The sequence below is a fragment of the Brassica oleracea genome, chromosome C8, assembly GCF_000695525.1.
Source record: "Brassica oleracea var. oleracea cultivar TO1000 chromosome C8, BOL, whole genome shotgun sequence".
NCBI classification, from domain to species: Eukaryota; Viridiplantae; Streptophyta; class Magnoliopsida; order Brassicales; family Brassicaceae; genus Brassica; species Brassica oleracea.
This window is the reverse complement of record NC_027755.1, coordinates 40456895-40471954: the sequence shown is the minus strand read 5'-3', so window position 1 is coordinate 40471954 and position 15060 is coordinate 40456895. Positions and strand designations below refer to the sequence as shown.

At 34.7% G+C, this 15060-nt stretch overlaps 3 protein-coding genes across 5 annotated transcripts; 2 read left to right on the top strand and 1 right to left on the bottom strand.

The window, feature by feature from the left end:
- Window positions 1-32: 32 nt before the first annotated feature.
- LOC106307983 (B-box zinc finger protein 24-like) lies at window positions 33-1258 on the bottom strand. Of its 2 annotated transcripts, none has more exons than XM_013745089.1 (3): window positions 939-1258; window positions 556-843; window positions 33-479 (listed from the first exon to the last, which is right to left on the bottom strand). In XM_013745089.1, exons 1-3 carry the CDS (start codon window positions 1119-1121, stop codon window positions 243-245), a joined length of 708 nt encoding a protein of 235 aa, XP_013600543.1. In that variant the 5' UTR covers window positions 1122-1258; the 3' UTR covers window positions 33-242. The 2 variants fall into 2 exon arrangements, with proteins under 2 accessions (XP_013600543.1, XP_013600544.1); XM_013745090.1 differs by having other exon boundaries at window positions 33-476; window positions 939-1254.
- Window positions 1259-4645: 3387 nt separating this feature from the next.
- LOC106309855 (delta-9 acyl-lipid desaturase 1-like) lies at window positions 4646-8089 on the top strand. The gene is made up of 5 exons (XM_013746998.1): window positions 4646-5077; window positions 6281-6421; window positions 6539-6679; window positions 6837-6943; window positions 7734-8089. Exons 1-5 carry the CDS (start codon window positions 4754-4756, stop codon window positions 7930-7932), a joined length of 912 nt encoding a protein of 303 aa, XP_013602452.1. The 5' UTR covers window positions 4646-4753; the 3' UTR covers window positions 7933-8089.
- A 1004-nt stretch (window positions 8090-9093) lies between these two features.
- Window positions 9094-13934, top strand: LOC106310248 (delta-9 desaturase-like 1 protein). 2 transcript variants are annotated; one of them, XM_013747487.1, is made up of 5 exons: window positions 9094-9408; window positions 9517-9667; window positions 13255-13388; window positions 13476-13585; window positions 13681-13934. In XM_013747487.1, exons 1-5 carry the CDS (start codon window positions 9094-9096, stop codon window positions 13877-13879), a joined length of 909 nt encoding a protein of 302 aa, XP_013602941.1. In that variant the 3' UTR covers window positions 13880-13934. The 2 variants fall into 2 exon arrangements, with proteins under 2 accessions (XP_013602941.1, XP_013602940.1); XM_013747486.1 differs by having other exon boundaries at window positions 13243-13388.
- Window positions 13935-15060: the final 1126 nt, after the last annotated feature.

Genomic DNA, 15060 nt, shown 5'->3' with positions numbered 1-15060 from the left:
TTTTGAGTATAGGATACATAGATTAGATAGTATCTGGGGAAGTCTCCTTTTATTCAAGTCTAGATTCAAGTTTGTAGTACAATGGCAAATACCAATAGGTATATGAACAAACTCAAACACAAACATCTCACAGAGATTCGGACAGACAAAAACAAAAAACTGTAGTAACCTTTCAACATAGCTTACTCAACTTTGACGATACTATAGATAAGTCTACACATAGCTTACATTACATATAGCTTTTAACCTAGATCAGGGACAATGAAATGCTCTTCATCATCATCATCATCATCATCAGCTCTGATCTCCAACCTAGGCTTCTTGTATGAAACGTTTGACTTCATCGGTCTGTATGAATGAACCTGACCCATATGCGAAACAGAAAGCTCTGGAACTTCAGCTGCAGGAAGAGCCTGATCACCGAAGAAACCCATGTCTGAAAACCACTCAAACTCCCCAAGATCAAGCTGTCCTTTCTGCTGAATAACAAACTCAATAAAAAAATTAGCTACAAAACAAAGTAACGAGGATCAAAATTACAATCTCAGTCTCTACCTTATCGGTGAACTCAGAGAAGTGAAATAAATCATCAACAGCCCACGGAAGAGGAGTAGTAGCAGAAGAAGAAGGCTGCTTCTGGCTTAGGGTTTTAGCTGGAATCTCCTCAGAATGATCCTTCTCCGTTTCTTTGCTGCAGCTACTTGAGCTAAGAGCCACTTTGATCCCAGTAGCTAAAAGCCTCTGGTGATTCGCAGATCTAGAATTAGCTAAGTGGATGGATTCATCACAGTCCTTACAAAGCAGAGCTCTATCCTCAACACAGAAAATAAAAGCTGCCTTCTCCTACAAGTCACAAACAAACATAATGAGCATATACACATCTTCTTCAGTTGCTGTAATATCTAAAAGGTTGTAATAAAATAATATCTTAAACTTACTTGGCAGATATCGCAACGAGGGAACTTGGTGGGGAGAGAATCGAGATGGAGGCGTTGGTGCTTGCTAGCGAGTTTGTTAGCGGCGTGAATCTCGACGTCGCATTTAGGACAAAGAGCTGCTTCGTCGGCGCAACAGATAACCGTCGCCGGAGCATTCTCACACACATCACACTGTATCTTCATCTTATCTTTTCACAAACTACAGTTCTTGATTTATGGGTTTTGAATCAAGAATACTTGAATCTGAGAGTAGCTTAGCAGAAACTTAGGTGAAGAGAAAGTGTTTTTTTTTTAGATGGAGAGATGTGAAACAATATACAAGTGGTGGTGAATGAATACAGCTAGGTCACGTGGATCCCACTCTTGTTCTGTGGCTCACGTTACCCCTTTCGGTATCTTTCCAAATTTGGATACTATTCACAAAGTGGAATATTATTCGACTCCACGTAATCTAAAAAAAAATGACATTTTGGAGTTAATCTGAGCCATACTTCAATTCAGATCTAATCCTAAAATACGAATGCCTTGTGTAGATTCTTTGGCTCTAAAACTCCATATCATTATTATATATACCACATGGTAAGCCTTAATGTACACATAACTGAGTCCATGCAAACCATATTTGACGACCACTGAGCTGGCAAGACAAGTATATACAAAATGTTATACAGAAACATTCTTCTTGTTAAGGCCAAAAATAGTTATTTGGCTCAACTATCTCGTACGTGTTCAAAACGAATATTGTTAAAACAATTTTACTTCAGAGTTCGGAGGTCTTATTTACAACCCAGACGTGTTCAGACATCAGGTTTTCCCAAAATTTATTCATACTCCGGTTCATTATTGTGTCATGATGATAAAATATTGTATGCTTTTGCGTATTTATCATTTAGAAAATTTATAGTCCAGTAAACATAGTAACAGAACAGGCCCGAATCAATGGCGAGGCATGGCCTTAAATGATAGCAAAACAGATATAATCGGATTGGACACCGACCTGTATTGTATCATTAAAATCTCTGAAACTGAGGAAGTTTCACATTTTCTTCATTGAGATCTGTGATTCAATTCATTTACTCGTTTTTGTCATGACCTATAAGACGTCTAGGTTTAAAACGAATTAAATAAAAATAACATTTACATAACTTTTTTTTTTTTTTTGGTCAAATCATTTACATAACTTCAACTTCTGGTGAAGACTAGTTAAAGAAAAAAACAATGGGTATGCCCATTTGTGGTGTTTGCAGGTGCGTCATTGACTTTTTGGCCCCAAGTCTAATTAATGTCTTTTGTAGTTATGATGCTGAAACTATGGCATTGTGGCCTGTTGGTACTCTTGAAATCGTTCATCTACTACAATAGTTATGCCGCCCGTAGTTTATACATCCTATGTGCAGTTGTGGTTTTGATTTATCTTTAGTTAACTCTTGTTTTATTTATTTTATTTTGTATCTAACTTGGTGAACTCTAGATTTGTTTGCCTTATAACATTCTTCACAGAAATTTTGAACCCAAAGATTTGTCCAAAATAAACAAAAATTGATATCCCAAAATGACCATAATGCACAAGTATACCAAATGAACACAAATGTGGGTATTAAAGCTGATCAGTCAAAGTGTTTCGTTTCAGTCGTATACATGGTTTCGAAAATATTGCTAATTTTTGATTTAATTAACATTTCATGGAACCGCCTTAACGTTACATATAAAATAATTGGCCACTATATGACGATGCTTAGGAGTTAAAGAACTTTCATGTAAAAACCAGCTGAGATACACAATGTAAGCCAGTATGCTTGTGTGTATGAAATTTGATCTTCCTAAATACAAAATTTGATCTTGTATATAAAAATAGACATTTAATTCACATGGTACTGCTATATTTTTCATCCCGCAAAGATCGTGTGATTAATGTTTTCGTTGTTACGATGTTGAGAGTACGAAGTTATGGTACGTATGGGTGTCACGAAAATCTTGCACTCAAAATGAATAGAATGGATAATGGCTACATTCTGTGTATAAACGTTCACATGGACCAACAAAGTCATTTTTCATACCTTTTTTGTTTGTCTACTCCTAATTTTATCGAGATGCATATATATATATAGTAACATAAATTTAATAGATGCTGATGTATATATATATATAATGGACAAATACAAGGAACTCTTTTTTTGTAGATCAATAATAGATTTGGATATATCCGTTTATTTTTTAAGCTTTTGGTATCTGAAATTCTGTTTAGATGGATAACAATGAATACATTAATGAATTCCGCTGTTGCTACCATGTTCAAACTTAGAAGGTATGGGTATGTCTTTTTAATAAAGGAATGGGTATGTCATGGTTTTGGAAATGAAATATATCTTATTTCGTTCATACGAGTATATGCTTAGACACACACATGGGCATAGTAGTAATTGAGAGCGGACTAAAAGAAAAATGCATACACATATAATTCCTTCCTAAACAGTTTCGAGACCTGAGAATTCACAATTCACCCAGTATAGGCACTCGTATCAAGTTAGATTTATTTTATACTCTTGGACAGTTGGATGATCGATGTCCGTTAAAATTTATATCGTATATAAGAATTTCTGTGACAAGCTTGTAAGTTTTTGTACATGATCTTGATTTGCACTCTATTTGACAGCATGTGTGCTTTGACCCATTATGTGATTCTTGTTGGAAAAATACATTTGGACAACAATAAACATATAATTTTTTTTCCAAAATAATACACAAAAGATTTAGAACAGCATGTTACAAACACCACTTCTGAATCTACTCAGATAATAGTCTTCATCTCCCAGGTTCTATGCATACATGCATTGAACCAGCATCCATACAGTTATAAGAAATACTAAAATAGTTCATCATTTTTTGTTGGTACTTAAATACATTCTTTGTTTTATTTAAGAAAGAGCATAGTACATGTAATGTATATAATATACACTAAACAGTCGATATCGAGCTCCGTGTCAGCTTTATGCTTCCATGCATCATCTCTAGCTTCCAATAGCAATAATATTAACAAGTTAATGGAACTGTTGCGACGACTAACGTCCCAACTGCAACAATATACATATACGATGGAAAAGTGGCTCTAGAGAAGAAATAAACCTATTTAGGTAGTCAGTTTTGAACAATAAATTAAAGAATACAAAGTTCACAGACTCTTTCTTAAGTTTGTATCTCTCTCTCTCTCTCTCACACACACATATGAATGCCATTACATCAGTTTTCACAGACATAACCTAGAACGACATATCTCAGCTTGTCTCTGTGATTTTAGGAGGAGGCAAGCAGAGAGAGAGCCATATATGCATATAAATCACGATCACTACAATATCAATACGAGTTTAGTGACATCTTTATGCTTACATAGTTACATGCATCTATCTAAGGATTGTAAAAAGATATTTTTAACTTTATATAAACACAGCAAGTTAATGTAGCTAGTATTAACGACTACTTCCCAACTGTAACAAGCCAACAATTTACAGATAATATGAAAAAGGGAGCATGCACAAGGCGAATGCCAAAGCCTCGTGCCCCACAAATTTGAATCACTCCTTAATCCCCCGGAAACCTAGGCACGTGTCTGTGCATGCATTAGAGAATAAATTACGGCGTCCGTTAGTAAGTGAGTCCAATCTATTTAATTCCTCCTTCCCCTCCAAGTTACTATAAATAATAACGATACTCATTCACAACCTTACACACAAAAAAACCATCATAGCACTCTTTGTGCAAACTTCAGATCCAAGAGTCTTTTTGTTTCATCGACTTTCACTAAAAAAAATTACTTCAAAATGTCAATGTCATCGGAGGAGGAAAATCATCGGAAAAACGTAGAGGACAAGGCTGAGATGGGGAGGAAAAAGAGGGCAATTTGGGAAAGAAAGTGGAGGAGATTGGACATTGTGAAAGCTTTTGCTTCTTTCTTTGTGCATTTCCTCTGTCTCTTAGCTCCTTTCAATTTCACTTGGCCAGCTTTACGGGTTGCACTCGTTGTCTATACGGTGGGTGGGCTCGGTATTACCGTCTCTTACCACCGTAACTTGGCTCACCGGAGCTTCAAAGTCCCTAAATGGCTCGAGTATTTGTTTGCTTATTGTGGCCTCCTTGCCATTCAGGTTCGCTCTCTTTATTTTCTATTTTTTCACATTTTTATTTTAACAATCTTTTATTTGTTTTATTAACAACATGCATTTGAACCCTACTGTCACTACAAGAAAACATCAAATTAGTGACTTATTCTGCAACTACAACTGGTAGTTGCAAATATATATGACTCATGTTAATGTTTTTGCAATTGTTTTGTAACTAGAATAAAAACATCATATATTAGTCGCAAATGTATGACCAAATTTATTGGTTATAATTCTGTTATTTTATTGTGACACATATGAGGTATATTTGCAATTAAATAGGATGGTTGCAAAACATTAGCAATATATTACAACTTAAAGTGAAACTACGTTTGTTGTTGCAAAAGTTTAGTTACTGATTAGTTGCAAAGTAATTTAAATGTGACAAGTGTACCTAATTTTAGCAACTATTCCCATAGGAGTTGCAAAATAGTCTCAAAATTTTATCTATATAATTATGGTTACAAATCTGAGATACTAGTCCAAATTAATTATTAGTCTTTCTGTTTGACACTCAATCTGCAACACTTTTGTACCTCACATGTGTTTTCGTAGTTCCTAAATTCCATACACAACACGAGTGCAATAGAAGCTACCTAATTTCTTAATTAGTTTGACCGGTTGAGTTACTACATATATATGGATCATTGGATGCAACCATCAATCTTTAACAAAACTAATATTTATCAGTTTTGTCAAAAAAATCCACAGAATGCTACAAATCGTAGGTCTGATCTTGTGTGGACTCATAAAAAAAGAAGAATACGCAACAACTAAATTTTTGGATTTAACATTTATCAGACTACAAATTTGTTTTTAGAATAAAATTGTATAGAATGACTAATTCACGTAGATTTCAAATTTTTTTAACCATTTGGATGGAATAAAAACAAATCTCATTACAATGATTTTTTGTGGAATATATAATAAATGGAATGTAGTCATAAAACACATGATTATAAAGTTCATGAATCAAAAGGAATGATATAGAATAGAATTCCATCTTTTATTCCATAATTTCTCTTATTCTATTCACTTGCATTCTATTTTTTAGTTCCATTTATTCATAATATTTATAAAATTAAGAACCAGTTACCGCTTATTTAATATTGCCTATGCTAGTTTAACTACTTTGGGTAGCTATTTAGTTCTGTCATAAACAATGAATATTTATTTTGTTTGTAACAGGGAGATCCGATTGATTGGGTGAGCACACATCGATACCATCACCAGTTCACAGACTCGGATAGGGACCCACATAGTCCAAAGGAAGGGTTCTGGTTCAGCCATCTCCTATGGCTATTTGATACTGGTTATCTTGTAGAGAAGGTAATTAACTATTGGGGGTGCTAAGTAACAAGATTAGTTTACTTAGATCACAATCAAAGTTTAATATCATATTTTTTTTGTTTGATCAAAGTTTAATATCATATTATAATGGCACAGTGTGGGAGAAGGACAAATGTGGAAGACTTAAAGAGGCAGTGGTATTATAAATTTCTTCAAAGAACGGTCATGTACCACATTTTAGCATTTGGTTTCCTCCTCTATTACTGTGGTGGTTTATCTTTTCTTACTTGGGGAATGGTAATATTCTACTCTCTTGTTTTATTTTACTTTTCCATTTTATTTTTGAATATTTGCCAAAAAGCGTGTTACGTGTAAACGACTATATATATGACTAATGCATTTGTCTATTAATACTAAAAATGATATAAAAAAAATTGTAATAATGGGTGTATAGGGTATTGGGGTAGCAATGGAGCATCATGTAACTTGCTGCATCAACTCTCTTTGCCATATTTGGGGAAGCCGAACCTGGAAGACCAATGACACTTCTCGTAACGTTTGGTACGTATTACAAATCTTTGATAAACAATGATTCATAATGAGTGCATATACTAGTGTCATTTCATTATGTATACACAAATTCTTCAGTCGCTAATTTCAATTTATAAAATATATTGGGATTTCTATTGACCATAGATAATTTATATTTTAGCTAGTTAAATGAAAGATGCCTCAACCAACCACTTCTGTTTGATAAGGTTGGTCAAGATATTAAATTTCACATTCTCCAAGAAAACGTTCAATTTAAACTAGATTGACCAACTAGGAAAAACAATACAATTGTAAGTCTGATATGCAGATGAGTACAAATCGTCTGAAATAGAAACTCATTTTGGCCAATATCATATTTGAACGCAAACAACTTTTAATCTGTGGTTCATATTTGAATTTTAAACTTAACAAAGATATATTATTAACAATTATTTTCTTAGACTATGAACTAAATATATTTTACAGTTGAAACATATTTAAGCTGATTAATGATAATAAAGTGAATAAATTATTATTTGGAAGCTAATACTATTTGTAACACAACCAGTCGAAGACAAAAGTCCTATGCATAGATTTTCCCGGACTTTCAGACTGATGCAAACTTGTTTTGGTCCCTGTCTCGCTAAGATGTACAGAACGAATAAAAACCCTTTTTCACAAATAAATAAATGGGGGAAGGTCTATGCATGCATGTAAATTTGGGGAGTGGGGTGCATGTATACGCATTTTTTTAAATTGGCAATATATAATGATATTTTTTTTTGAAGAAAATAATAAAGTGGTAGAAAATGGTAAATAGGTGGCTGTCTGTATTCTCATTTGGAGAGAGCTGGCACAACAATCACCACGCGTTCGAGTCATCCGCGAGACAAGGCTTGGAATGGTGGCAAATCGACATATCTTGGTACATCGTCCGCTTCCTCGAGATTATCGGTTTGGCTACTGACGTTAAGCTCCCTTCAGAGAGTCAACGACGGCGTATGGCTTTGGTTCGTTGAAAATGGAGGATATTAGCTCGATTTCTCGTCTCCGTTAGTTTACGTTAATGTCTACGTACGCTTAAAGTTTTCGGTAAACGTAACACTTGTAATATTATTGTGCTATGCGGTGTTTTTCGCTGTCATGTCGTGTGTGGTATTGGAAACGAACCTGCTATAAGATAAAAGTTGCAAACTATAATTGTGAGAGTAGCTTTAGTTGACAAAACACAAGGTTTCATTAAATAAAATTGAAAATCAAACGTCTAGGACCAAACCTAAGACGCAGCCAGACCTACTATGTAGTACTCTATCTATCAACCATCGATTTCCACGGTCCCCAAATAAACCCAAAAAAGGAGCTCAAAACAAAACTTTTATTGCCCTTAACTCTAGCCCGCAACTCTAGTATCCACAAACTTCGAAAATGAAACATTAACGCTCTATATATGAAATAAGTATATACTGAAAACTACCAACAAAGTGTGCACGGTACTATTAAAACGTATTAATTGATGATTATGCTGTATAAGGAATTTTGAAGTGTTAATATGTGATATCATAAAACAATACAATGAACGAGATATTCACATGCACTAATCAATCATACACGAAGATAGTGAATAGGTACTACAAAAAAATTATAGAGGAAACAAGCTTAAAGTTTAAACGATGGACGTTCACTATTTAAAACTAGATACATTTGTAGATACAAATGTTTTACAATTTGCTAAATGTCAAGAGGTATCAATATGCGTGTAATTTTATGACGTAAAAGCATTCGTAAACTATTCATATAATAGTTACAAATGTCCATGCTGTACATGTGCTTACTATGCTTAGCTCGTAATTTTCGGAGTAACCAATAAATTATCAGGATCTCTACGCTAAACATTAATGGATAACTTGTCTACCAGAAAAAAACACTAATGGATAACTTATCGAAAGAAAAAAAACCATAATGGATACGAAGAAATTGGCCAACCAAATGGCTTTATTTCTTTCCTAACTAAATCCTCATTTGGAGCCAATAGGCAAATGCGAGGTAGAGTGCAAGTTTGTTGTGGTGATTACTCAAGTCCATGACATTACGCCTGAATGCACCAACATCATCCCATATAGATATACAATCAAACATTTGCTAAATCATATATCTCAAAACACAAAACCCATTAGTCCGCGATGGATGATACCACCAAAGAAGATGGCTCTGGCTCTAGCCGAAAAGCTGTGCGTAAGGAAAAAAGATCATATATCTTTAGGAAATGGACATGGATCGATGTAATGAAAGCCTCTTCTGTTGGAACAGTGCATTTGTTGTGTGTCTTGGCTCCTTTTAACTTCGAATGGGAAGCTCTCCTATTCGGTGTTATTCTCGCTATTATGTCTGCCCTTACCATTACGTTCTCGTACCATAGAAACTTGGCTCATCGGAGATTTAAGCTACCTAAATGGCTTGAATATTCATTTGCTTATTCTGCCCTTTTCGCGCTTCAGGTAAATATCATTTAAACTGAAAACAAACATGAGACACACATATGTATACTCATCTTTTTTTTTGTAACTGTATACTCATCTACTTCATTTGTCTTTTTGGAAATTAAGGGTCATCCAATAGATTGGGTGAGCACACATAGGTTCCATCACCAGTTCACAGATTCGGACCGTGACCCACATAGCCCCATTGAAGGTTTCTGGTTCAGCCATGTCTTCTGGGTATTTGACAGTAGTTATATCAGAGAAAAGGTAACAAAACGTTATAATATCTTTACCCTGGGTTGCATTGGACTAAAGCCCATAAAACTAGGTTTTAGGCGCCAAAGTTATATAAATGTTAATAGCATGTTTAATGGGGAGTTCCTATATTCCGCTAAGAACACCATCCTAAGAACTCCCATTAAACATGCTCTTAGACCATCATTAACGCAGGGTTCTTAGTACATGGTTCTTAGCAGAATATAAGAACCCGACTCTTAACTTTTAACTGGAAAAGTTAAGAGTCGGCTCTTAAATCTCTTATTTAAGACCCGACTCTTAGCATTTTCAGTGAAAAATTAAGAGTCGAGTTCTTATATTCCGCTAAGAGCCCCATTCTAAGAACCTCCGTTAATGATGCTCTTAGACAACAATATTATTATATAGATGTTAACTCTCTTTGGTCAAGTGGCTTGAGTTCTTTAGAACATGATTAATGGGGGGGTTCTTAAGATGAGGTTCTTATCGGAATATAAGAAACAGTCTCTTAACTTTTAACTAAAAAAGTTAAGAACCGGTTCTTAAATATCCCCGTTAATCATGATCTTACTTCTTTTAAATATTCTTCATGGATGCAAGTATGAGTCTTGACGTCTTTTTTTTTTTTTTGCAATAACTGTAAGATTCTGCTAGAAGCCATGTTTGTGCAAACACATCAGTTGAGATACAAAAAAAAAAAGAAGTAAAAGGAATCAGAGTTTTGTTCTTTTCGTTTACAAATTATAAAATAAAAATCAAATTGAACAAAATAATAATAATAATAATAATAATAATAATAAATAAAAATCAACTAAAAACTAAAACCTCTATTTTTTTATTTTTTTATTACTTATACATATATACCGTAAGGGGTAAAATAGTCTTTTATATTTTTAATGAAACTTCTTTGGGTCATTTTCTTTTTTTTTAATGCTCTTTTTGTGACAAAATCTTTTAAAATGACTATTTAAGAAAATTGTTTAATTTTGTATGTATCAGTATTATTTTCTTTTTAATTTGAAAACAAAAATTAAATAATCATGCTATATGATTTAAAAATGAATAATCATGTTATATAAAAAATGATAGAAAAGAGGTAATACAAATTCATGAAAATCTATATCAATCTAAAAAAAATTATGATCAAATTTCATAAGTAAATATATAAATTTTCACAATCCACGTAACTTTTTTAAATCTATCAACTCTTAAAATTCACAAACTCTACACAAATTCATCTCCCAATAAAACCCCTCAGACAATTAAAAGATTCAATAATTTTACAAATTAAACAGATTTTAAAGCGACCATTGTCTTGTGCTATATTTATCAGTTTATGTATTCCTCTGTTTTTCACTTTAATAAGATAAAGCTATTATAAACTTCATGCATTTGTAGAAAGTGATACTGTAAACAAAATAAGAAATCAGCTAAGCTGATACAAAAGAAATTGATGTAATATGAAACCAATGGTATTCTCTAGCAACCTGTTAAATGGAGAAGAATATTTTAGAATCATACACTACAAGAAAACAAGTGTTTTCCTACTGCAAAATTAGTAGGAAATCAGTCGGTAAATCAAGTTTTACGACTGATTAACGACTGATTCATGTCTTCGTAATAGTGCTCGTCGCTAAATTTATCAGTCGGTAATCAGTCGGTAATTACCAACTGATTTACAACCAATATATCAGTCGCTAAAGTGGTCGCTATTCAGTCGTTAATTTTAGCGACTGAATAGCTACCACTTTAGCGACTGATTTGCGACTACTATTATAAATATATTTACAAATATATATATATATATTTACAAAATATAAATAAAAAATATTTATGCATATATTTGGTTAAAATTAAAATCGGATTTTTAGTTTATTAATTTAAACCAGTTTACAAAATTAAAATTTTACCGAATAAATTTTTATTTAGAAATTAAAATTGGTTTTAAATTAGTGATCTTTCTAAACCGGTTTACATAACTACACCTAACCAAAACCTAAATTAAAAAAAACTAGACCTAATCTCCTCAGCCCAGCGTGTTGTCTTCTCCATCATAGCCGGCGAGGTGAGCAGAGGCGAAACGCAGCGGCAACGTCGGAGAGCATAACCGGAGAAGCAGAGGAGAGAAGCTCGGGATTTGCCACCGCGGTCGTCCTTTTCCTCTGTCTTCTTTGTTTCCGAGACTGAGGGAGAGAAGCTCGAGATTTGCCACCGCCATTTTCCTCCTCCTCCTCTGTCTTCTCCGTCTCCGGTCACACTGCTCTGTCTTCTCCATCTCCAGTCACGCTCTGTGAAACGCCTGTGGGTTCTTCTTGACAAGCGCCGGTGGGTTCTTCTTGACAAGCGCCGGTGGGTTCTTATCTGTCAAGCGACGGTGGGTTCTTCTCTATCAAGCCACGGTGGGTTCTTCTCTGTCTAAACGCCGTGGGTTGAGAAGGGAGGAGACGCCGTGGGTTGAGCAAGGGAGGAGACACCGTGGGTTGAGCAAAGTGAAGTCTGACACTGGAACAAAATATAGTGAAGACGACGAGTTTTTTTTTCGTCGTCTGACAATTATCTTAATGAAGAGAACAAGTGGGTGTGTCGTTCAAAACAAAAAGAAAACAAGTTAGATGTTTCTTTGTGGTGGGTAGAAGTCTAGAAGAACAAAACAAACGATAAAGTTGAGATTGAATCTCCACCATTTGATTAAACTTTAATCAATGGTTGTTATTGAATCTAACACAATCCTTGCCATTTGATATCAACCAATGAAAAAAGATTAGTCTCAGACTATCAGATCCAAAACAAAGACCGTTAGATCCAAAACAATCAATGGTTAGCTTTAAAGTGTGAAAAGTTTATAGTTTTAAGGTTTATATTTAAAATTTGGAGTTTAAAACCATTTTTAGGGTTTAGGGTATGAGATCTATGTTTCGGGTAACATTTTCCGACTGATTTCTGACTAATTTTAGACTAATTTCCGACTGATTTTGCGACTGATATATTCAATCGTATATATTTGGTATACATACCTCCAAAACGACATTCACGTGTTTTATACCGATTTTTAAAGACTGAAAAGCGATTGTTTTTCCACCCACATATTCAGTCGGTAATCAGTCGCTAAATTAGCGACCAATTGCCGACTGTAATTTACCGACTACATATTAGTTACACTTTAGTCGCTAATTTACAACTAAAGTGCGACGTTACTCCGTAGTCCTTACTTAACGACTCTTTAGCTACTGATTATTTTTTGGTCGCAAGTCAGTCGCTAATCAGTCCGTAAATTTAGCGACTGCAATTGTGGTCGGGAAAAACAGTCGGTAAATCCGTGTTTTCTTGTAGTGATAATTTTAACAGTAAAGTAGATTAATCTATTACGTTTTCTGTTGAAATTGCAGCATTATGAAAACAATTTTGGCTTTTTGTTTAGTTTGGTTTTTATAGTTTTTTTCAAAAAAAATTGTTGTTATTAGAGGGCATATTTTTATAGTGTGCTTTAGTAGCCACGAGACCTCGGACCAGCAACGTCTCTAACAAACCAAGATTTTTTATGATAAAATAATGGCTAACGTACGTACATGTTGCAACCATGCAAATTAATGTAAACAGTGTGGATCGGAGGACGTGACAACGTGATGGACTTGAAACAGCAATGGTTCTATAGGTTTCTACGAAACACAATTGGTCTCCACATCATGACGTTTTGGACCCTCGTCTATTTGTGGGGTGGCCTACCTTACCTAACTTGCGGCGTGGTAAGAAAGTTCTATTGTATTAATGTTAAAACATATATAAACGAACAGGAAAATTCTCATTTATCTAGTGAAAATAATTTGCAACAGGGTGTTGGAGGAACAATCACTTATCATGGGACTGGGATCGTAAACTCGGCTTGCCATATTTGGGGCTCACTACGAGCCTGGAACACCAAGGACACATCTCGTAACATTTGGTATATATTATCTCTAGTAGTTTTTTTAGAGACATAATCAATCCATAACACCTTAACCGAAAATGATATTGAGTAGTACTTGTGGAATGGTGTAGGTGGCTGGGACCATTCACAATGGGAGAAAGCTGGCACAACAACCACCATGCCTTTGAAACCTCGGCTAGGTATGGACTGGAATGGTATCAGGTAGACTTAACTTGGTACCTCATTTCGTTCTTCCAGGCTCTCGGTTTAGCCACTGACGTCAAATTGCCATCAGAAGCTCAGAAACGGAAGCTGGCTTTCGCTCGTTAATCTCAACTCTAAACCTATCTATTTCACTTTCATCTACTCTGCATCTACTCTAGAATCTAAGAGCATGTCCATTAGTAAGAAACCGCTAAGGGTTCTAATGAATTATTTATTAGTTAATTTTGTGATTTGAAAACTTAAGAACCCTTGTTAATCTAATTAAATTTTTTCTCCTCCAATGGGAGAACCTCATCGAGGTTCTTAAATTTTTTTTTTTTTTAAGTTGAATGATTTTATTTATAAGATGAAAGAAAATTATACATGACATGAAGTTTGATCAAAGGTGTGACTGAGCAAAGAGTCATGATAAGAAGTTTGATCAGATGGTATCAACGAATGGAACAGGAAGAAACCTGCAGACAGATTGTAAAGTGAATCTCACTATGAGTCACCTGATAAGCTTCTGCGTTCCAATCCACCATCAGGATCATCCTGCTCTTCATAGCTTACATCAGAAGTCCTTGACTGCAAAAGGTAGAAAAAACAACTCATGAACCCAATGATTAATGTGTAAACAGTCTTAAAACTAGAGGAAATTGCAGAACCTTGAGTGAACACAGGAAGATGCATGAGCGTAAAGTGCTTGAGAAGTCTGCAGTCATGTTCATATGATATAGCATTCAGTACTACTTTCTAATGTCTTCCCAATAGTGGAGTTTCATAGAACAGTTTCTATCTATACGCAAGAAGATGCGAGCAGAGAGTATTAGAATAGAAACCTGCCAGTGGTGTGAATTTAACATAGAATAAAATAGTTTCTAACAGAAACATTAAAAGAAACAGAGCAAAGTGACCAACTTTGAAACAAACTCGAGGCTTGTCTTCCACAACAACAGAAGAAGACACAATAGCCATATCAAGTGACCAATGCCACTGCACAGCAAAAGATGAAAACATAGCAGATGTCATTTGTGTTAAAGAGTGTAAAATCAAATAAACAAAGACATGAGCTTTTGTGTTACCACCAAGGATCGTTATCCCCTGATTGTGTATCCTCTGGAAACCGATGCACCACACTGAAGTACCTCCATAGAAAGCAGAGGGCAGGGGACTAATGTTATACCAAGAACAACCGAAGAAAACCAGACTGGCAAACCCATGCTCTTGTACCTGCGTTGTTTAACATCCACTCAAATCAGATTGTGTAATTTTAGAAAGAAAGTAGAAAGAGTATCATCTCTGAT

What these genes read in the sequence shown, in the direction of transcription:
- LOC106310248 (XM_013747486.1), top strand. Translation starts at nt 9,094, where the DNA reads ATGGATGATACCACCAAAGAAGATGGCTCTGGCTCTAGCCGAAAAGCT. An exon ending in CTGCCCTTTTCGCGCTTCAG is followed by an intron (nt 9,409 to 9,516) that starts GTAAATATCATT and finishes TTGGAAATTAAG; the next exon opens with GGTCATCCAATAGATTGGGT. An exon ending in CTTACCTAACTTGCGGCGTG is followed by an intron (nt 13,389 to 13,475) that starts GTAAGAAAGTTC and finishes AATTTGCAACAG; the next exon opens with GGTGTTGGAGGAACAATCAC.
- LOC106309855 (XM_013746998.1), top strand. Translation starts at nt 4,754, where the DNA reads ATGTCAATGTCATCGGAGGAGGAAAATCATCGGAAAAACGTAGAGGAC. An exon ending in GTGGCCTCCTTGCCATTCAG is followed by an intron (nt 5,078 to 6,280) that starts GTTCGCTCTCTT and finishes TGTTTGTAACAG; the next exon opens with GGAGATCCGATTGATTGGGT. An exon ending in CTGGTTATCTTGTAGAGAAG is followed by an intron (nt 6,422 to 6,538) that starts GTAATTAACTAT and finishes ATAATGGCACAG; the next exon opens with TGTGGGAGAAGGACAAATGT.
- LOC106307983 (XM_013745089.1), bottom strand. Translation starts at nt 1,121, where the DNA reads ATGAAGATACAGTGTGATGTGTGTGAGAATGCTCCGGCGACGGTTATC. An exon ending in CTCGTTGCGATATCTGCCAA is followed by an intron (nt 844 to 938) that starts GTAAGTTTAAGA and finishes TGTGACTTGTAG; the next exon opens with GAGAAGGCAGCTTTTATTTT. An exon ending in TCTCTGAGTTCACCGATAAG is followed by an intron (nt 480 to 555) that starts GTAGAGACTGAG and finishes TTTGTTATTCAG; the next exon opens with CAGAAAGGACAGCTTGATCT.